This window comes from Colletotrichum scovillei (genome assembly GCF_011075155.1).
Source record: "Colletotrichum scovillei strain TJNH1 chromosome Unknown Contig00004, whole genome shotgun sequence".
In the NCBI taxonomy this organism is placed as follows: Eukaryota; Fungi; Ascomycota; class Sordariomycetes; order Glomerellales; family Glomerellaceae; genus Colletotrichum; species Colletotrichum scovillei.
This window is the reverse complement of record NW_023336262.1, coordinates 703,250-724,277: the sequence shown is the minus strand read 5'-3', so window position 1 is coordinate 724,277 and position 21,028 is coordinate 703,250. Positions and strand designations below refer to the sequence as shown.

Sequence of the window (21,028 nt, the reverse complement as noted above, 5' to 3'; positions counted from 1 at the left end):
ATGTCATTGTCATGTAGAGAAGGGGCACCAAAAGCAGTCCTAACACAGGAACTATGGCGAGATTCAGTGTAACACGCCTCCGTTCTCCCGATACAGCAAGCATCAAGCCAGCCATGAAAGTTGGTTGGAAACTGAACACTGACACCAGAGCTGCAAGCTGCACATCGTAAGGGCTTAATGATCCGCCGTTCCGCCAGTTGATCAGTGCTTCGGTTTGATCATCACCTGATACAACAGTAGCAGTCCTAAGAGATGCAGCAACTATACCCAAGTTGAGAATGACAGAGCTCCAATAAAAAGCTGGTAAGACTGCTCTGAGAGCGTTTCTGACTCTAGAAGGAGGTGATGAAGACGATGACTCATGATCCCGGATAATATCGGCCATGTGGGATGTGAAAAATGCGATAACAAGAAAGGCCTCAATGCATAATGATATTGCAACCTGCATCGGTCAGAATCAGATGTGAAGTAGTGAGCCTCTGTCGTGTAACTTACTCCGATACCGGCAATGTCAGCATTACCTTGCATCCCGAGACGTGACCGTAATTCCGTGACGCAGAATTGTGGCATTGTCACTCCACCAAACACTGCATCTCTGAAATTGACTGCGCTACGGCAAGCCTCACTATTGCAATCGTTTTGCAAGTCGGCATAGTCGCAACCGAGCATATACCACAGTGTAATATCAGATGATGTAGCATTCGTAGCAGCTTCCTGAAGATCAGGCGGTAGTGAGGAAAGTACGTAGGCACGTAGTGCGTCAGGATCAATCGCACAATAGTCCCACATAGAGTATTCCGAGGATCTCCGGATAATGTTGTTTGCAAAGTCTGCAAACAGCTGACAGTTCGCGTCAATGTCCCAAGTCAGATCCGATGGCGGTATCTGCCACCTAGTAATGCTGTCAAGTCCATCTGCCATGCTGAAAAATTTCAAGTCCGGGGGCATATGATTCTGAGGCCCGGCCGGAACGATCGTTGTGGGTTGTATTTCGCGAAGTGAGCTATGGCAGCTTCGAGTGGGAGAGAGGCGATGTGAAGTGTAATTCCACCTTATATCGTGCAGGGTTGAAAGTAAAAGGAGTTCAGTAAAGCTTATCAGGCTCTTCGGTGGCCTAAGGAACTTGTTGTCAAGCATGCGGAAACCCACCGGTCAAGGTGTGACTTGCAACCACCATGTGTATCGCCACCTGTCGAGCACTGAGAAAAGCTGTGTGTGTGAGGAAATCAACAATATAGGAAACCCCAGCCTGCGGGCGCAGCGCGCTCTATACCTTGGCATGAGAAGTGTAAGTAGTCAGGCACGGGGGTGTTGGAGCCCTGCTCTATGCGTAAGATCGAAGATTGAGCTCGCGTAAGCTGCTGCGCCGCCGCGCCGCAATAGAGCAAGGCTCTCTCATTATCCAAAGAAAAACAAGCATACGTGGCACACTCTTGTCTGTCTTCTGTCATTTTGAGAAGACTGCCTTATGCTATTCCGCCGTCCGAAAGAGCCTTAGCTCCTGATACGTCCTGTACTTCAGGCAGCTTTGGAGTCTGCCTTCTCCAGTGGATGCGCCTTGCGCCTTACGCATGGCTTCTTCTCACCATAGATTCAAGTGGCTCAGTATCAAAGTCCCGATAGGAATGGTTTTCGACCCGGGATATTTGTTAATCGACTGTAAATGTTCAGACATGGCATTTGACTAGGGCTTTTCGGTCTCCTGCCCTTAAACACCACAAACTAGCCAACATCAATGACTGGATAGCGAGCCTGGCCTATCTTTCCGATATCTAAACAAGTATCACCGTTCTTAAAGCCGGATTTGCTGCCATCCAAGCATTTTTCTGTATCTTGCCAAGTCCGACACGAGTAGCAGTCTTGCCTCCATGATCCCACTCCACCATCATGACGTTGTAAAGCGGAAAGCCGTTCACGTCCACTCTCTTCTCGTTACCCCAATACTGAGACTCCGAAAGGAGAACAAAATCAAACGCCTTCAGGTGTATTGACTGTTTGCTGTTGGTGGGAATCACAAATCCAGCGACCTCATCATCTTTGCCGCGTATCTCAGCTTCCGTAATGAGCAACTCCTTGGCGATCTCGAGTTCTGGGTCTTGTGCTCCAGTGCTCATGTCTTGATTCTCTTTGGGAATCTCGAATCGGCTGTTGGGTCTCTGCTTTTGCTTCCAAAGGATTTCTGTACGAGCCTTGTCGATGGCATGCATGGTAAACTGCGCAACCTGTGATACGCAGACAAGACAGTGTGCCTTGAGAAGATGCTGCGGGATCTGGGGAAGAGCTGCTCCTCTGTGACCAACAGGGGCAGACGAAGTCTGTGTTGTAGGTAGTTTCAGAGCTTGGTCTAGGAGCCCTTTCGCTACGTCTGGCACGTCGAGAACAATCCCCAAGCCATTGCTGTTCACTGGCATAAGAGAAAGCTTGCTTCTAACATCAACTTCGGACGATCTGTTGCTCAACTGAGTTCTCACGTTTGATGATCGCAAGTGATCCGGCTTATTTGAGGCGACAGGTCGTCTTTTCGTTTTTGTATGGGAGTCTGCTTCCTGGATACTCTCTTCCTGAATTTTGTACCATGTTATCAATGGCCTGTAGCGCTCTTCAGCTTCGGGTCCAAATGCCATAATCTTTCGAAGACATAGATCGTTGTAGCTGGAAACCCAGAATGGCTCCTCAAAACGAACTCCTGGGTGAGTCTCTGTGGCGTAGCCATTTGAAGTCGTCGGATGTGCTTCCCATCCAGCCCATGACCAGCTGGGGAAAGCTCCTCTATCGGTCTTACCCAAATGGCGCCTAACCAGATGAACCTGCTCACTCGCGGGTGGTTGCCAGAGAAGGGCGAGGTCAAGGAGTCTTTCAGGGAGACCGTAGAGTGTACTCTCTTTCTGTCGAACTGTGGTGGATCCCGGAATGCACAAAGATTCGCCGTTGATGTCTCTACCCCGAGGGTTGCTGGTAGCCCCCAAGACATTGAGCAGTCCCGTTACACCGTTCAAGACATCCGCTGAGTCTGTTATGCCTCGACTCGTGTACTGTTCCAGAATTCTCACATATTGCGTGAAATGGGGTGACCTTAGAATAACAGGTGTCCCATCCCACTTCGTAGCCGTCAAAACATCTTGCCGCGTTTTCGGCGGCGCCAAAGGAGCGATCGGAGGGGGTATGTTTCCAGCTTGAATAGCTGGTAGATCTTCGCGCAGAACACCGAACTTGCAGTGGAAGCTGACATGGTTCTCCGTGAAAACCAACATTCGTTTAGAGAGAAGCTTCTCCTGGAGTGTCCAAGCTCGGGTATCCCATCTTCCGTATGTCGGAGGATATTGGACTGGGAGCAGAACATTGACGCCAGGAATAACTTCGCTGGCGATTTGTCCCGAAATCCGACTTTGAGACACGCCCGCTAATCCCACGTCCGCATGAGATCCTCCCGCAGCAACCAAGACAATCTGAGCATGCCCAAAGATTCTGTCCATCTGATGGATTTGCGACAAGCGAGCAGGTTCGTCGTCACGCCCGTTTTTGTCTTTCTGTATGATGCATAGACTATCCACCCAAAGGTAATCGATTCCAAGACGCTTTGTAGCTTCGAGGGCGTCGCGGGTTGTTTTGGCAACAGTGCGGTCACGATTGTTGATTGATGTGCTGAGGTCTGCTAGGTTTGTTACGTGGAGATTGAGTGCTGTTTTGCCTTCCTTTCCCCAAACGTAGGAGAGGGCAGCATATCTCGGCGGCTTCTCGAAGCGTACGACACGTTCATTCTTGACGTCGACCAGTCGGAAATGCTCCCCTGCTGGAGCAGGGAGATTGCATGCCCATGCCGGCTTGTCGCAGTCATCAAGATGATTCTCGAGGCAGTGTATCATCCAGCTCCGGCAGTCATCTTCCACGTTGATCCTGCTGCCAATGATGTTGCCGTAGCGAAGGCTGCATTTAGCGGCTTGGACGGGGTATGACGCTGCTACACGAAGGTTGAAAGTGACCAAGCAAGACAGTGGTGGCTTTGGCCCACACCCGAAACCCCAGACCCCGATGACGAACAGACCTACGCCAGATCCATCTTGGGCGTCAGTTGTCTGCACTGAGATGCCAACAGGCAACTTGTTGTCCGCTCGATTAACCAGTGTTACAACCGCCGGTAGAACTCCACGTACAGCCTCAAAAATCCGGGCCGTATCTGGATCACCCGACTTTGAAGATTGTTCAATGGCATGATGAACAGCAGTATTGGCGATTGCCACCTCGGTCGCGAATGCCAGATCTTTCTGAACTGTGTTCGGATCGTGGGTGGTCCATCCCATCTTATCTCCCACCTGGCTGTCTTTCGCATCCAGCTCGAGGTGAATGACATCGCGACCCCTCCCAAAAGGCTGACTCGACCAAGGAATCTTATGCTTCCAGTCAAGGCTCTCGGCCCATTCCCCGAAGCTCCAACCAATAAATGCTTGGGGCATGTGTTCTTTGATGGCAGGGTGCTCGAAGGGATCATGAGCACATATCGCTTCGAAAAGCAGGCTGCAGAAGTTGCATTTCTTCTTCCTATAGTTCTTTATGACGTCTTCGAGATCGAGAACCCATGAATTCGCCGTCGGTATAGTGTTGCTTTGGCAAAACTCCTCAAAGCCCAGGACGGAGCAAGTTTTGCAGCTTGAGGCAGGGGCGTTTCCTTTGGGCTTCTTATCACCAATAACCATGTCTCGAATGCTTGTGGTGAAACTGGGGTCCTTTGAGAGACTGCCAGGGTGAATGCGCGAGCCGCTGGGCCTGTCGTCGGGGCTTTTGCTTCTGTTGCTGGCGTTGCTCAGAAAAGAAGATGACCCTGCTGGTTCCAAGGATGGACGGCTTGAGCTGCCACCGGCGTCCACATGGAAGCTGTCTTGGGTGCTGACTTTCTTTCGAAATCGATCGAAATTGAAGGCCATAGTGACGAACAATCTAGATCCAAACCATATGTTGAATGACGACGGGTTATCGAGGCATATCATGAAACAAGTGGCTCTTTGAGTGGCTGTGGGCATCTAATTTATAAAAAACCACGTTGATAGCAACGTTACCCACAGCAGAAATCAGAGAGGTCTATCTAAAAGTCACCTCAGAACAGTTGACGGGTGTGGGCTGGATTCCAACAAGTCAGACTCATCGAGACTGAGTGGGCTGCAACAGCGCACCTTCTCCCAAAAAATCGGACCTCCAATGGTGGCGATCAACCATCAGGCTGGCTTCATTGCTGTTATTTGGTGTCGCATAAGACAGCCGGTGGGAGGATCCTTTGCCTCCTCGAGAAGGCGACCAATCTGAATACTGCGCCAGCAAAAACATAAGCTGACCTTCCAAAAGTGTGTGCGTCCGCTGCATCAAATCGTGTAACATATCAGGATGCAAGATTGTCGTGCCTGAGTCAATTGGCCCCCGTTACAAAGCTGAATGTTGGATTGCGGCAGTGCGGGGTTGTGCAGTTGTGCCTCCATCCTGCATCACAGACTGCCAACATCACGCAGAGATGCTGCCATCGAGCTGATGATTTCGTGGAATCTATTTCAATTTAGCCGCCATGTTACATTGGCTTTGAGGAAGGCAACAGCATGTTGGAAAAGCCACAGTCTGCAGGCTGGAACATATCTTGAGACAATCATGGGAATTCAATCGGTGTGTGATGCTTGGCCACAGGGTGTCCGGCACTTGAATTCCACTTGCGTTCTCCTCGGCAGTCTTGTGGTCTTGGCGAAAATCTTGGGGAGTTTCTTTTTCGTTTGGATATGACACCTTGTGAACGGGTCTGAAAATAGCTCCTTTACTCGACGATTGTGTGTCCCAAGTCTCTTGAGCTAAGAAAGGTTCAGTCGATCTTGCAACTTACCAACTTCGATTGATGATTTGACGCAGTGATTTGTGCGATGTTTGAGTTAGTGCGGAATACATGATGACCAAAGATTGACAGCCCCTTGCTGTCAAATTTCACTTAGATACTCCGCGGTGCACCTCTCACCGGCCAGCCGTGATCACCAACCAAGATGTTCCGCCGATTCAAACGAGACTCTCTAAATACATAAATTTCAACTGAAGCTTGAATTTGATCAAATCTTCAAAAATGCAAAAGGTGAGTTGAGGACGGCCCGACTCGAACGGACAGCCTTCTGGACTGGAATCAGATACGCTACCATTGCGCCACGCCCCCGGATGGTTGAAGAATAGAGCCCTCAATCAAATGAAAAGAGCGGAAAGTGAGGATTCTGGAGGTTCCGGGAGTGAAATATCGACAAAGGGGTACGGGAAGGGTGGCGATTGTTGTTTGTTGCAAGTTGGTGTAAGTGGACGGGCCGTGTGAAGTCGTGAACTTATGGTAGCTGACCGAGCTCACCGGTGCACGGGCCACATCAAATTGGCCGGAGAATCTCTGGCTCCGCTTTGGTGTCGGATTCACCGAGGTGAACAGAAGTGGACCTTTACTTTTCGCGACTCCAAGCTCTTGTCGCATTTTCCTATCTAGCTGATTTCAGCCTTCCATACTGGTCCTTCCACAACCAGGCCACCGCCTTTTCGACTCCTCTACACCACTCCAACTCCAAGGAAAGCCTTTCCATACCATAGCGAAGAAGTCCTACCTCGAAAATCTTCAATTCAACCACCAAAAACCCACGACCAACCCTCCACATCGCGAAACACCTTCCCATAAACCACAAAGATGGACTACCAAAACCGCGCCGGCTCCAAATTCGGCGGCGGCGGCGTAGCCTCCTTCAGCGCAACAAACGCAGACCGCCGCGAACGCCTCCGCAAGCTCGCCCTCGAGACGATCGACCTCGACAAGGACCCCTACTTCTTCAAAAACCACGTCGGCTCCTTCGAGTGCCGCCTCTGCCTCACCGTCCACCAAAACGACGGCTCCTACCTCGCCCACACCCAGGGGAAAAAACACCAGACCAACCTCGCCCGCCGCGCCGCCCGCGAACAAAAGGAAGGAAAACAAAACATCGACCCGGCGACGGGGTTACCCGTCGGCGTCGTCGGCGCCGGCTTCGGCGCGGGAGGCGCGCGGCGGAACCTGATCAAGATCGGACGGCCGGGGTACAAGATTACAAAGATCCGCGATCCGATCACGCGTCAGCAGGGCTTGCTGTTCCAGCTTCAGTACCCGGACATTGCGCCCGACGTGGAGCCCAAGTGGCAGGTCATGAACGCCTTCACGCAGCGCATCGAGGAGCCGGACAAGAATTTCCAGTACCTGCTGGTGGCGGCGGAGCCGTACGAGACGTGCGGGTTCAAGATCCCCGCGCGCGAGCTGGATAAGCGCGACGATAAGCAGTTTAGCTTTTGGGATCCCGATGCGAAGGAGTATTGGCTGCAGGTCATGTTCATGTCGGAGCGCGAGGAGAGGTATGTTGCGGCGCCTGGTACGCGGAGGTGAAAGTGGTGGGAAGGGAGAGCTGCGTTTGTTGTTGGCGCAAAGGGTGTCAGAAACGGGTTGTATAACACAACATGACGGGAGGGTTATCTGTGGCATGACGGGAAGGAAGCCCTGCTTCCCTCAGATGTAGGGACGACCAGGAGACGATCTCTCATAGTGATCCGGGTTCGTGCCCTGGACAGCATTGAAGCAAGCAGTTGTTTTCTGGGTCAAGTTGGTCAACAATGGCCTGTACGGACCAATTTCAGTGGCATCAGGAGGTGTCATATCACGGCGTTGGGCGTAGGTACTTCGAGACGGAGAAAATTTGTAAGATTTATTTTTGCTCATCAGGCCCTTGAGCAGGGAAAAAGAAGAGCTGACGTTAGCCTTGAACAGAGGTTTCGACGTGGCACTGAGATCAAGACTTTATAAAAACTTTTGCCTTGCGAGGCACTTTCAGAGATTCCTGTGAAGGCATCTCATTAAACGAGTACCAATAATAGGACGGAACAGACAGAATGTTGACCCATCGACAATGGATGCAATCCGACCACAAGTGACTTTTGTCAGACAATGCAAAGTCGGAATCCCGATGGGGGCTCACAAAGATTGTAGGAGAGGAAGAGGCGTCCAGCACTTCCTAGACGGTGGACCTACAGTCCGCTTTTCGCCTGTGCCGAAGTGGAATGAAAGTATGGTGAGGAGTTCGTGATTAAACAACCTACCATGCCCGAAGGCAGCATACACATGTAGATACACCATCTATTGCCGATAAAGACAACAGTGAATCAACCACAAACATCATGAATCATCAAGTCTCAAGTCTTGTTCTCAAATGCATCGTCTGCATTGCATCTACCACTCCACCGTTGCCAGACGTCCTTATGACTCTCTGAATCCCATAATGTCATCCATCACTGATAGATCCAGCATTACCAGTACATCCTGACATCCCCTCCTCACGCTGCCCCTACTCTCTGTTTCCTTCATCATGCTTCTCATAATGAAAACTCTAGTCATCCGCGGCCGTCTCGACTACATACCCCCTGAAAGACAACATCTCGGTTTCCCCCTCCCATCTACATGATTTGTGCGACTTGGTGTCTTTGATGCGAGTGAACGCCCTGTATGCAGTGATTGAAAACAAAAAAACGGGAAATGCAAATCTTGTGAAACAAGAATCTGGGTGTATTGGGTTGGCAGTAGGCAAAATGGAGTCGCCAGCAAAGCACTGATAGTCTCCTAGTCCTCCGGGTCTCCACGTCTTGCTCGGCATCGGTAATCCCCAAGATTGGGAGCGAGTCGCAATAAGCTGGCCACCAAAACAATGCGCTTATCGCGCTTATCGGAAGTTGTTGTCGAACCGCTTGAAGGTGTATCCAATGAAGGGCAAGCTCATCTCGGGAGACTCCTCGACCACCGCTGGCACACCCGAGCGGGCTTGCTGAACGGCCTGAGCCTTGAGAATCGTGGCGTTATCAGTCTGGTCAATCTCATCGGTCGGGAAGTACGTGGTATCGATGGCTGAAGTCAAGCGAGGCTCGAAAGGAGCTCTGATGCGACGCAGGCTGTCGAACTCAACTCCTCTGAAGAATGAGTGCTGCTTGATTTCATGGGCGCCCGAGCGACCCAAGCGGTTCTCTGTGTTACAGATCAAGCTGCCCCATGTCAGTACCCTGGACTACCTCCGTTCTTAGATTTGCTCACCTTCTAATTAGGTTCTCGGCTTCCACACCAAGCTGGATATCATCAGGGAAGTACAGCGTTTGTCTCCAGTTGACAATCTTGCGGTATGTGTCGTGGCTGTCCTCAGCGCAGAAGGGGGGCCATCCAACCAGACACTCAAACATAATGGTGCCTAGGGACCACCAATCGCAGTCGAAGGTGTAGCCGTGACCTGTGAAGATCTCGGGAGCGATGTAATCGGGCGTTCCGACTGTGGAATAGGCCATCAGTCTCCTCGACCGACGCCAATCGTTGATCTGGGATCTGTTGCTGACGGTAAGGTTGATCTGGTCAATGGCAACAGAGTTACGGTCGCGCGGTTTGTTAGATCGGCCCTGCAGCAGTTGTTGGTAGTAGTTGTTGTCGTGCAAGCGGTTGAAACCGGTCGAGAGTCCGAAATCGGTAAGCTTGACATGACCTCCGCGGTCCAGTAGAATATTATCGGGTTTGATATCACTGGGCCTGTCAGCTTCGCGGGCTCTGAGCTTACCGACACCATTTGACTTACCGATGAATGAAGCCTAGCTTGTGGACTGCCTCAATCGCAAGCACGATCTCGGCAATGTAGAAGCGCGTAATGTCTTCGGAGAAGATTTCGTACTTGATCAGCATGGTCATCAAGTCACCTCCAGGCAAGAACTCCATCAACATGTACAGGAAGTAAGAGTCCTGGAAGGTCGTGAAGAGCTTGACGACCCAGGGACTGTCTGACTCGGCCAAGATATCTCTCTCGGAACGGACGTGGGCGAGTTGGTCCTTCTTGAACATCTCCGTCTTTATCAGAGACTTCATAGCGTACACCTTGCCATCGTTCTTCTTCTGGACCAGCTTGACTTCTCCGAAAGCACCCTTGCCGATGATCTTGATGGTGTTGTAGTTTTCGGGCTTGTCCTTGGTTCGTAGGAATCGCAGGTATTGGCCCTCCTTGCGACCGGCCGTGGACCAAATCTGCTCGCGTCTTTGCTGGCTCTGGCCAGGCTCGGAAAGCTTCACCTCCATTTCGGATTGTCTGTGTAACGAGAGATTAGTACGTGCCGGCATTCGAGCTGGAAAGTCTATGTCCTGCACTCACCTCTGGTTGCGCTCTCTGGCACGCTTGACGCTGTCCTTGAAGAAATCGGAGGCCAGTTGGGTACACTTCTTCTGGTTGTTATTGGCGTTCGGGCCGTACTTCTCGTAGAGCCGCTCAGGAGCAGGAGCAAAGACCTCGACGGGAGCTGCCTGCTGGTTCGGCATCGGCGGCGTCGCATAGTGTCCGTAACCCTGAGGCGTCTGTCCCGAAGCACCGGCAGTGCGAGGTCTTTGAGCGGGCGAGGGCCCACGGGAACCGTAGGGCGACGCCCGAGCAGCACCGCCTAGGTTTTGGTGAGAGAATTGGTGGGCGAGACCGACATTGGGATCATTGGTCCCCGGGGTGTTGGATCGAGGCTGATAGCCCGCATTGTAGTCGCCGTGACCCTGGGGAGGATATTGACCCTGCTGCTGGCTCGGGTGGAAGTAGCCCTGTTGAGCATAACCGGTCGCATACTGCTGTTGCTGCTGCTGCCCCGGGTGTTGCTGCTGTTGGTGCTGCATACCGCCGGCTTGTTGGTGCTGCTGCTGCTGTTGGCCTTGGTGAGGGAAGACGGGCTGAGGAAAGGTAGAAGGCGTGGTGGGATATTGTCGGTCGCCGCCAGGACCCAGACGATCGTTTTGGTTACCGATGTTGAGGTAGAGACGGTTATTATTACCCTCCATTGTGTAGAAGTTTCGTCTTGACTCGGGGGGGGCACGTCGTGTGCGGGTAGGGGTTGGTAGTTGCGCAGGCTGTGCGGGCGACTAGCAAAGTGGCAGTTTAATTGACAGTGCTATGGGCGAGCGGACCGTGGAAGTGAGGCAACGACTAGAGTGGTAGACGGCGGGGAGGCTGCTAAAGGAGATGGGAAGGTTGCAGCCGCAGTGCGCAGGGTCAAGGCGGGTGGTTGGATGGATTGGGGTCGTCCCCCGGGGCGGAAGTCGAGAAGAATAGATTGCGGTGGGCGGGTGAGTGGATGGGAGGTCCTCGCAACCCACTGGAACTTGATGAATGGTAAGTGCGTGCCCTAGTGAGTGAGAGGATAGGCCAGGGATGGGGACAGGACGTGAAGATTATGATATCTGGAGGTTGGAGTATCACCACATACCTTGGCAAGTTGAGTGAATGTAGTGTAAAGGCGGTCGAGGAAGCTTGTTTGTCTATCCTTATGCTTACCAGCAAAAAAAAGGGGTAGGAGGCGAGGATTTGTTGATAGGGCGCTTGCCGATGGAGCAAAAAGGTGCAGAGGTGGCGGAGAGGGGCTTGATGCTCCAAGGGGTGGAATTTCCCCGGTGCCAGAAGTGCAGGGCGAGAACAACGACTACCGGGCAGAGCTAGGTAGGAAGCTAGCTATGTGTAGTCGGTGTATACAGGTAACAGGAGGCGATAGGTTGAAGCACCTCGTGGCTTGAGCGAGGTGAGGAAAGGTAAAGCTGGCAGACGTCGAGGTGTCGAGGAGGGACGGGAGAGAGAGAGAGAGGTTCAAGTCACGAGACCGGCAGGATAGCTGATGTTGGGCGAGGCACTCGGTAAGGTACCTAAGGTATTGGATGTGTATGAAATAACGTGGTTTTTGGTGTTTGGTATTTTGGAATGTACTCTGTACTTTGCTCTCAGCACTCACACGCGGAGGCGGTCGAGGACTTGGTACAAAGGAGGCACGAATAGGCTGATTCCAAGGTTTGATGGAGGCCTTGAGATTTGGGGTCGGTCTGAGAATGGGAGGGGAGGGGGGAAGGAGGAGGGGTGACGATGGGGTGCACACTGCATAGAGGGACGGTACGGACACCTGCGAAGCGGCCCCGGCAGTGAGGTGGAGCAGAGTCATGATGCAGGAAGGACTTCCAGTGGAAAGGCAGGAGGTAGCAGGTACCTTCCGCTGTCAACTACCTATTAAGGTACTTAAGGTAGGTAAGGTAGGTATATAGGTACTGTGTAGGCCTTGGATGGAAGGAAGGAATGCAATTGGGTTCAACGTCAGTGTCGTAGGATGTTCCTTCCCCTAACTTTTGAAGGAAGGCATGCAGCCCGTCGCAGCAAGAAAAAGGGCAAGACCAGACGGGGTGACGGGAAGGGACCTCCTGAACAGAACAGAAACCACGCCGCACCTGCCACGAGCAACATACTAAGGTACCTTACTACGTACAAATTTACACTACCAGCACCTGAGGCGAGGCGGGGATCTGAGAACTCAGGGGAGGGGGCACTTGGGGGGCGGCGCCGCGGCCTTGAAAGTCGAGGGGCCTCGCTGGACCCCAAGTACCCCTGAGATTCAGCCAATGCCGAGCTGTGAGTGGCCGATGAGCGGGGTGAGGTGGGGTCGGAGCTGCATCCACTGGGATTCTGGATATGCCTCCGCCGCACCTCCTCCACTTGGAGGTTTGGCATCTGGCCTTATGCCTTGTGAGGATGACACTCGCTACTTTGTAAGGTACACTTAGGTTCCTAGCAGTCTATCCGTAAGTATTGTTCGCTACAGCCTTGAATGTGCATTGCTTAAACTCACAGCACGTTGGTAAATACCTATGCCATGCACTGTCTACATCTTGCTGCATTGCATTTCTAGCTCCTTCCCAGACATCTCCATCCTCTGTCGGGACCCACAAAACGTGCGGGGCGGGAAACAACAACGAGGAAGGAGGGGCGCGGACGATGTGCTAAGCAATTGGCAGGAGACCGCCGACATGTACCTTTCCTTACTCCGTACTATGAAAAGCTACTTGCACCTCGACAACTCGCTTATTCTCCCCCTTTCACCGACTCTTGAATTCCATCTTGATGCTCCAGACTCAACGTCCAATTCGACATCATCGTATGCCATGGATCGTGGAACTCGGCCCGCTAACGTATCGGGTACCGGATGCTACAGCTAGTCCCCGGAGCTGAAGCTCTAATCCGACTCACTCGACTCAGTCATTGACTTTCCCACGGGGACCTCGACTACCCAGCGGAAACTCTGTTACAACTACCGCATCTCAAGCCTCTGTTTCCGAGTCGTCTCTCACCTTTTAACCTCAGTCTTCAGATGACCGCCCCTCTTCACCGGGAAACAGACATACCACATGAGACCCCTTCTGAGATCCAGCATTCGCTTGATACTACCCATTGGATCGTACTAAAGTGCCACCGCCATCTTCAGTCTCCGTCTCCGCGATTGGCTTTTCACTTCTCTCCGTGCAACATCGTTCCGGCATCTCGCCGCATCCCTTCTCCAACCGGAGCACGTCAAGTGCCTTGCCGCAAGGTTACTTGGGTATCAACCGGACGCGGACAGCCTAACCTGAAAGTTCGGATTGTTTCTCTACGTATGTGAATGGTCAAACCGGTTAGCCCTTCGGAAAGCTCAAGCGGTCGCATCACTTACGCATCCTGCCCGCCTAACCCACAAGCATGGCTATCCCTTCCACCTAGTTCATCTCTCCCGTCGCCATCTCGTCTCGCCCGCATCCGCACGTCACTTGGACGGTTGGACCCTAGGCTCCAACAGGGTTCTCTCATGGCTAAAGACAAAGAAGGAATTCTACAGTATTTGACCCCCGCTGAAGTATGCCAACCGTCAACTTATGCCTGACCGAGCGGTCCGGCGTCGTCGTCGTCGTCGTCCTCTACCATACCCACCCAGCCCAACAGCCTGGCTCACGCTCGGCATCGGCACGAGGCATCGTCGGCCGTGTACAGCCGCCGTGAGACACGGCTCTAGCAATAAATAGCATTTCGAACGCCTGCCGCCCCGCTCTCATCCGCTCCAAATCGTATACGATTGTCACACCCGTCACAGGAACAAGCTCACAAGCTCATCCCGTGGCACATGGCAGCGTTACACTCTTCGTCCTCGTATACATGGCATGGCATTCTTGCTCTTCTGTCCTCGATGCCACGGTCTGGTGCATGTCACCAGCATCCTGGTGAGCTTGGCACCATCTCTGTCTATCGATTACGCCGTGTTCCCCCTTCACAGCACACAATGCATGGTTTCAGTGTCTCGCGCTTGTCACCCAAACCACCACGTTCAACCTCGTATGGCGGAATCTCGTGAGCAGCACAGGAGAAATCAACAAGCCTAGCGCACCGCCACACGTTATGCTCTCGGTTGGGATGACGAAGCTCTTGGTCGGAGGACAGCCGCCGGGCTCAAGTGATGCCCTGTGCCTGTATCAGGTTTACCTAGTGATCCATGATTGAGCTCCATGCTCTCTACCATCGTCGCCCAATGACCACGGCCCGACGACGCCCCATCCGCTCTGCGGCTGCCTGCCATCGCGAGTTTTGGAGTGTCATTGTCCAATAAGTCGATCATGCATCAAGATCTGCCACTGTTCTTCGGGGATCGCCAGACAACTGGACCAACGTGGGTCTCGGTGTAGCGCCCATCACAGGGGCAGTCAATTACCGGGATCAGGATCTAAGCGGACAACATGAGAAGGAATTCTCTACACCAATTCAAGCGAATATGAAGTTCATCTTCAACTTAGTGGTGTACCTGGCTTTGATAGTAGGAGAAGAGGCTCTGGAGAGGAAGATGCCGTGACAGCTCGCCCGGTACGTCCCTTGGGACACTATTCCATTTATGGCAGGCGGTCAGTGTTCTAACTGCGCTAAGCCGTTTAGGGACAGATAGGTCCGATAATTCGGCGAAGCTCTTATCGCGACTAAAATTTCCAAAAACCTCACTTCAGTTCTCCTGGCCTGAGGTAGGACAGGACATCTCGAGGCATTGCGAGCCACCATTTTTATAGTCGCATTCTCGGTGCGACACCACATCGTCTTACACGGAGACTTCTAAATACTTTCATCCCCCCTAATATACACCCATAATGGCGGACTCGAACCCCACGCCGCCTGAGGTAAGCATCCAACGGTCCCCATCACCATCACGAACCTCCAAACTGACAATGGCATCTCCCAGGCGGCCCCGAAAGCACCGGCTCCTACCGCTGCGACAACAACCACAACAACAGCCACCTCCGCCGCAGAAGGCTACAAAGCCGCGAAACCGAATCCAGTCTGGCAAATGATGGGCCTCCGCGGCCCTCCCAAACGCCTCCCCTCTCGCAACTGGCTCATCTTCCTCTCCGTCACAGGCGCCATCTCCTCGGCCATCATCTACGACAAGCGCGAAAAGAAGCGCGCCACAGCCCGCTGGGCCGCCGCCGTCTCCCCGCTCGCCAGCGAACCCGTTACCGATCCCTCTCAGCTGCCGCGCAAACTCACCGTCATCCTCGCCTCACCGCCCGGCGACGGCTTGCGCGTCGCGCAGGACCACTTTATCGAGTACGTCAAGCCCATCCTCGCCGCCTCGGGTCTGGATTGGGATTTTATCCAGGGCCGGCAGCAGGGTGATGTCCGCGCCGCCGTAGCGGAGAAGATTCGGAGGCGCAGGAGCAGGGAGGAGAGGCCCGAGGTCGAGCTGCTCCCCACTGAGGAGAATATCCGCGACGCCATCCGCGCCAAGAACAACACACCCGAGTTCGAGGGTCCCGGAGGCGACATCGTTATCGGGCGTCACGCGTGGAAGGAGTACATTCGCGGCCTACACGAGGGCTGGCTCGGTCCCCTCGACCCGCCTCCCAAGCCGGAGGTAGTCTCTACCCCTGAGCCGACAGCATCAGAAGCGACCTCAGAATCTACATCAACAGAAACAGAGGGTGGTGCCGCGGAAGGAGAGAAGAAGGAGGAAGAAAAGCCCAAGGAAGAAGAAAAGAAATCAGACCGCCCTCGCCAACCCGTTCCCTACAACACAACGGCAGACTACTCAGCCTCCCACCTCCCCTCCACCCTCCCCGCCGAATTCTCCCCCTCGGAACCGGTGCAGTTCCCCCACCTCCTCGGCTTCGCCGGCACCTTCACCCGCATGGGCCGCTTCTTCAACCGCCGCCAGCTCGCAGACGACGTAGGCCGCCAAGTCGCGGCCGCCTGCTTCGCCCACGCCCGCGAATACCGCGACGCCGAACCCGAGACCGCCGCAGATGACTCCTCCGCCCCCACGCCGTACGAGCAACAACGCGCCTTGGTCCACGAGGAACGCGACTGGGTCAAATCCGTCTGGAAGCCCGTCGACGAGGCGACGGCCGACGAGGAGGAGAAGACCAAGGAGCGCATCTGGGCTTCGCCCATGGTTATTGATTCGCGCATTGCGCAGCGTATGCGGCGGTTTGAGATCCGGGCTGAGGACGAGGAGCGCGCAAAGGCGATTGTCATCCCCGAGACGCAGATTGAGGGCTGGATCAAGGGCACGCTGCGGTCGTTGGGCACGTGGGGGTGGAGCGTCGTTAAGGGCGAGGAGCGTAAGGGGCCCAATGTTGGAAACATTGACGACGAGTAAAAGCCTTTCCTCGCTCTCTCTCTCTCTCTCTCTCTCTGTCCGTCCCTCATTCTGTCTGTATGACGGAGGAGAGGAGTTGGAGACGATGTATAACTATCTTGACCACCACCCCACACAGCTCTAGAGAAAGCGATTGGGTAAACGGGGGTTCACAGCATATTGTAATTCTAGCTTATCATTTCTCGTTTCTTCTTCCATATTCCTCCCTTTTTATGTTTTCGCTGCATGGATTGGAGCGCGGGAGGTTATCATAGACTATGGGTTCATTGGCCAAGATGAAAGCTATGAACGCTCCGCTTGGTACGAATATTACTGTACACTCCTCTTTCTTCCACCATGTTCTTTTCCCCGATATCCTCCCTCCCTGTCCACATTGCATCGTGAGACTGTGGGTTCTTGCGGATAAGTTGTGTACTTGCTCGAGCTAGAGAACACGCCAAGCATGAAGCAGGTATCAATATCTACAGATGAAGCAGCACCTCCATGACGATAGCACCCCGTTAAGTGCTCTGGCATGGGAACAACAAGTCCCAGGATCCATCGGCCTATCCCCTCTCACTCATCATCCGAATCAGACCCGTACGCCACAAGACTCAGCTTCCCCTTCACCGGTGCAGCCGTAGCTGTAGTCGAAGTCGTAGCCGTTGCCGCAGCTCCAGTCGAACTCGCCTTCACGGCTCCCTTCTCAGCGTCAGCCGTATCCTCCATCTTCTTATCATCCACCTTGTCTTCGCCCCCCTTCTCCTTCTTCACCCCAAACCCCCTCTCCCTCTCCTTCCTCCTCCTCTTCCTAGGCCCAACAGCCCACTCCCCATCACCGCCATCGCCCCCATCCACAGGCGCCGCAGCATCCGTCTCTACATCCTCCTCCCCATCACCAGCCCTCTTCACCCCAAACCACCCCCCTGCGCCCTCCGAAAAGCAACAAGCCCCTCCTCCGTCTCCCTCCTCACCCTCTCCTCCTCAGCCCTCTTCGCCTCCCTAACCTCATCCAAAAACCCAATCTCATCATCATCCAGCGCGCGGAACTGGTTCCGAATCTTATTCGCCTCCTCAAACGCAGCCTGCTTCGCGGCTTTATTCGCCTGCAAGACGTCGTACAGGCTCTTCTCCCCGCCCTCGACGGATTTCACGCGCGCCTCCTCGCGACGCTTGCGCTCCGCGTCGAGTTCCTTCTGTACGAGGTCCCACTCGGCGCTCTTTTTGGCTTCGGCGGCGGATTTGGTCCCACCACCACCGGAATTCGTATTCGTGGTTGTCGTGTTGTCCGTCGCATCTTGAGTCACGGCCTCGCCTGTTTCGGCGTTGATGGCCCCCGCCGATACGAATCTCGACATCGTTTCTCGTAGCCTTTTCCCTCTTCCCTCTCTTTCCGTTCTGCCTTGAGAGTTGCTTCCTCACCAGGTTCGATATTCGAATCCTGACTAGGCGCAGAATAAGGGTTGGATCCTCCTTCGTCTAATAGAGAGGGGGAAAGGAGAAATAACGGCCCGAGTTGATTTGCTCCCTGAATCGATGTAAAGCAGCCTTTTTTTCGCCCTCGTCTTAGTCAGTGAGGTAGGTGTTCGTAAGAGACTCTCAAAGTGGGGGCCAGGCGTTAGGCAAAATGACGGAAATGTTCCAGTCAAACAATGGTCCACAAAGTTTGGCTTATCACCAAAGTCTTTCTCTGATTCAGTAGGGAAGATGGGGTTGAAGAAGACGTCTGTGGGCGAGTGAGTGCCTCAAGCGAGTGAGAGGATGAGGCCGAGGTCGAAGTTGAGAAGATGGAGGAACGTTGGCAAATGAGCGAATCAGGGAGCAGAAAACCACTCTCGACTTTGGAGTGGGGCAGCAGCCCAATCAAAAGTAACCTGGCCACTTGGGTCATCAACCACCACTGCAAGTCATCGCCCAATTCCTCCTCCTACGACATGAGCTTCTCACAGCACTCCAGATTCGCGATTGAAACGTCAGAGACGGATGTGTTTGCTTCATCATGTTTTGTTATTTTGTTTAGTTGTCTAGGACTGTAGTGTCTTCACTAAGTAGGCCATGTCTTTGTCGTCGCCCGCGGGTATGCCGTGTGTGCTCCATCCATTTTTCCTTTTCCAATCTCGTCCTTTCGGCGAAAACTTTTCCAATCCTGCTAATGATGTAACTCACATCATAGCGTACCCGATACCCGTGACGATGTGCCTATTTAGCCAGCGGCCACTGGGCGACATACAAATCTAGCGCCAGTCCCGACGGCTGTCTGGTTCGTTGGGTTCATATCCGTAAAACCACCACTCCCATCACCATCCACATGTCGAAGAGCAGATAACCTGCCTTCCCATAGACTGAATGTCTCCGACCCTGATCCCAAACACTCTAGTGGATGCCGGTACAAGTTGGCATGAAGAGAAAATAAAAAATAAACGTCTAACAATGTCATGAACAGTAAAAAGGCATAGAAACAGCAGTGGCCCTCCGACATTGTCCCTTCCGGGCAATGAGACGGGCCAGCGTGCCGAATGAACAAGAAATGCCAAACAGACAAAGTAAAAAGAAAAAGAGACTCCATACCCACGTCCTGAAGGCTTTGCCTCCCATTTTTGATCAGTAAACATGAATGCAAAACACCTCCCCATGTTGAGTCTCCCTTTTTTTTCATTCTCGCAAGTAGAAAATCGTATGCCCGCGCAAAGCCAGCCAGTAAAGTGAAATGTGATCCTATGTACCCTTTACTTGATGCACTTCGTATTTTTTTTTTTGAGGGGGCAGCGCCGACAAGGCGAGCGCCGGTGACCGTGAGGTCTTGTCGAATTGAGAGCTGAAAATTTCCGCCTTTCGCAGACGGAATACAAGCCGGGGTAGAGAACCAGTTTGTCGCCGAAACAGGTTGAATTACAGAAAAACAAGTTGGTCTCTCTGGCGTGCCACAAAGGAAATGGATGTCGCTGGCGTAGGTAATCGTCGGGTGACTCGGTAATCGAAACTCGTAGAGTTGCTGTCGCGCGTAATGACCGATCGAAACCATAAGTCGATGTACGAAGATTGAGCAGTGAGACAAATGCCCACTCCCAACAGACTACCACCACCATCACACAAAAAAAAAACACAGCCAAAGAATCTATTGAAATGAAAACTCCGTTGGGATCGCGAGTGGCGACCGTGAGACGCCAGTGATGAATTTATCCGTATACCAGGGGAGAAAGAATTAAAGAAATATGTCATTAGGGGTCGCAGCCGCGCGTCGTGACCATCCACCTCCAAACGCATTGTGGCTGCGAGACAATCTAGTAGCCAAATCAATCGCGTATGGTAGCAATGGTATCGAATGGGGCAAACGTGCCCGTGTCGTGAAGTCGAATGCCGACGTGTGGACCATTCGGTCAAATAACCGCTTCTTTCGGTTCTCGTCGTGAGAGGGTATCTGAAGAATGCAAATGTATCGTTCATGCCAGAAAAAAAAAACAAAGTCCGCGTCTCCGGTGACGCTAGACCTCCCAAACTTTTCCGATAGCAAAAATCTCTTCCAGGTTCGTAAGGCGATTGAGTGAGTCTGCCAGAAATCGCCACAACTTTAACCCATCACAGGCTGGCCAAAGGTAGGGTGAGCAAAGTACGAGGATGCCTTGGTAGGACCAACGCAGTTCGCACAGCTACACTCCGCAACACCGTGCTCCCACATGGTTTGCTGGTAACCATAGTGTCCAGGGAAGTGTTGTTGGTTGTGGCGGTGACCGTAGTAGTTGTGCGAGGGCTGCTGATAGCGAGTGTTCCACTGGCCCGTGGTGGCGGCCTGCGAGAACCAATCGTTGTAGCGAGCGTTGGCAGAAGTGGCTGAATTAATGTACTCGGGCGTGCCGTAGCCAGAATCGGGAGGAGTGAGCGGGGCATTCTGCCAGTTCCAGTTGCCGCCGTAGGCTTGCTGGTGAGCCAACTCGTTGCGCTTGATGGCCTCGTAGCGCTCGTATTCAGCCGCCTGCTGCTGAACAAACGTATGATAGGAGGATCGTCCACCGTATCTGTTGTTGATGTTGGTGTCGATGGCGGGGACGAGTCTCTCGCGGGTGACTCTTGCCGCGGCCTGGTCCTTGAGGACCTTCCATTCATCCCAGCTGGTGAGCCAGGCCTTGTAGTCCGCGCTGTAATCCAGGTTGACGTAGAGACGCCAGCCGGATTGCTCAAGCCACTCGTGTTCCAGAGCGTTGAGCTCAGCGACGGGGATGCCGCTCACCTCGGACCAAGAACGGTTCTGGAAGGTGTTGTCGTCCAAAAACTTGCTTCCAAGCAGGAGGGACACAGTCAGCATGCGCCAAACCTGTCCCTCGGGTACAGTGTACGAGGGGTTGTTCTGCTTGAGGGTGTTGACCCGCTTCGCCAGGTAGTTCATGCCGAGGAGAATGGTGCTCTTGGGCAATCTCGTCGATGAGAGGATCTGCGAGACGAACTTGCGGAACGGGGGCGTGACGGCCGTGGTCGACAGCGGCATAACAACGCGGGTGGCCATCTCGGCAACGAACTCGGCCATTTGGTCGACCTCGTAGTCGAGGACGGCACAAACACCTCCGGGCAT

General features: G+C 53.3%; 6 protein-coding genes across 6 annotated transcripts; 2 read left to right on the top strand and 4 right to left on the bottom strand.

Annotated features, from left to right (window-relative positions):
• Positions 1 to 1,772: 1,772 nt before the first annotated feature.
• On the bottom strand, positions 1,773 to 5,284 carry HER10_EVM0013142 (uncharacterized protein; the record flags this gene model as incomplete). Its single annotated transcript, XM_035482509.1, has 1 exon — positions 1,773 to 5,284. The coding sequence occupies exon 1, from the start codon at positions 5,013 to 5,015 to the stop codon at positions 1,773 to 1,775; it is 3,243 nt and encodes a 1,080-aa protein (XP_035335515.1). The 5' UTR covers positions 5,016 to 5,284.
• A 1,189-nt stretch (positions 5,285 to 6,473) lies between these two features.
• HER10_EVM0012789 (splicing factor 3A subunit 2) lies at positions 6,474 to 7,807 on the top strand. The gene has a single exon (XM_035482174.1). It carries the CDS (start codon positions 6,680 to 6,682, stop codon positions 7,400 to 7,402), a length of 723 nt encoding a protein of 240 aa, XP_035335484.1. The 5' UTR covers positions 6,474 to 6,679; the 3' UTR covers positions 7,403 to 7,807.
• A 407-nt stretch (positions 7,808 to 8,214) lies between these two features.
• On the bottom strand, positions 8,215 to 11,885 carry HER10_EVM0011199 (uncharacterized protein). Its single transcript, XM_035483141.1, has 4 exons — positions 10,182 to 11,885; positions 9,618 to 10,118; positions 9,092 to 9,565; positions 8,215 to 9,042 (listed from the first exon to the last, which is right to left on the bottom strand). The coding sequence occupies exons 1-4, from the start codon at positions 10,844 to 10,846 to the stop codon at positions 8,727 to 8,729; spliced, it is 1,956 nt and encodes a 651-aa protein (XP_035335356.1). The 5' UTR covers positions 10,847 to 11,885; the 3' UTR covers positions 8,215 to 8,726.
• Positions 11,886 to 14,855: 2,970 nt separating this feature from the next.
• Positions 14,856 to 16,617, top strand: HER10_EVM0002793 (uncharacterized protein). Its single transcript, XM_035472488.1, has 2 exons — positions 14,856 to 15,007; positions 15,070 to 16,617. Exons 1-2 carry the CDS (start codon positions 14,978 to 14,980, stop codon positions 16,483 to 16,485), a joined length of 1,446 nt encoding a protein of 481 aa, XP_035334751.1. The 5' UTR covers positions 14,856 to 14,977; the 3' UTR covers positions 16,486 to 16,617.
• Positions 16,618 to 16,831: 214 nt separating this feature from the next.
• On the bottom strand, positions 16,832 to 17,822 carry HER10_EVM0011447 (uncharacterized protein; the record flags this gene model as incomplete). The annotated part of the gene is made up of 3 exons (XM_035480880.1): positions 16,832 to 17,342; positions 17,384 to 17,549; positions 17,580 to 17,822. The coding sequence occupies 3 exons, from the start codon at positions 17,820 to 17,822 to the stop codon at positions 17,041 to 17,043; spliced, it is 711 nt and encodes a 236-aa protein (XP_035335373.1). The 3' UTR covers positions 16,832 to 17,040.
• A 2,210-nt stretch (positions 17,823 to 20,032) lies between these two features.
• Positions 20,033 to 21,028, bottom strand: HER10_EVM0006069 (meiotically up-regulated 80 protein; the record flags this gene model as incomplete). Its single annotated transcript, XM_035475666.1, has 1 exon — positions 20,033 to 21,028. One exon carries the CDS (start codon positions 21,026 to 21,028, stop codon positions 20,033 to 20,035), a length of 996 nt encoding a protein of 331 aa, XP_035334994.1.

Bases quoted from the DNA above. Each gene is read 5' to 3' on its own strand.
- HER10_EVM0012789 (XM_035482174.1), top strand. From the start codon at position 6,680: ATGGACTACCAAAACCGCGCCGGCTCCAAATTCGGCGGCGGCGGCGTA.
- HER10_EVM0011199 (XM_035483141.1), bottom strand. From the start codon at position 10,846: ATGGAGGGTAATAATAACCGTCTCTACCTCAACATCGGTAACCAAAAC. The intron at 10,119-10,181 runs GTGAGTGCAGGA...CTCGTTACACAG, and splicing joins GCCAGAGAGCGCAACCAGAG to ACAATCCGAAATGGAGGTGA. The intron at 9,043-9,091 runs GTGAGCAAATCT...GACATGGGGCAG, and splicing joins GCCGAGAACCTAATTAGAAG to CTTGATCTGTAACACAGAGA.
- HER10_EVM0002793 (XM_035472488.1), top strand. From the start codon at position 14,978: ATGGCGGACTCGAACCCCACGCCGCCTGAG. The intron at 15,008-15,069 runs GTAAGCATCCAA...GGCATCTCCCAG, and splicing joins CGAACCCCACGCCGCCTGAG to GCGGCCCCGAAAGCACCGGC.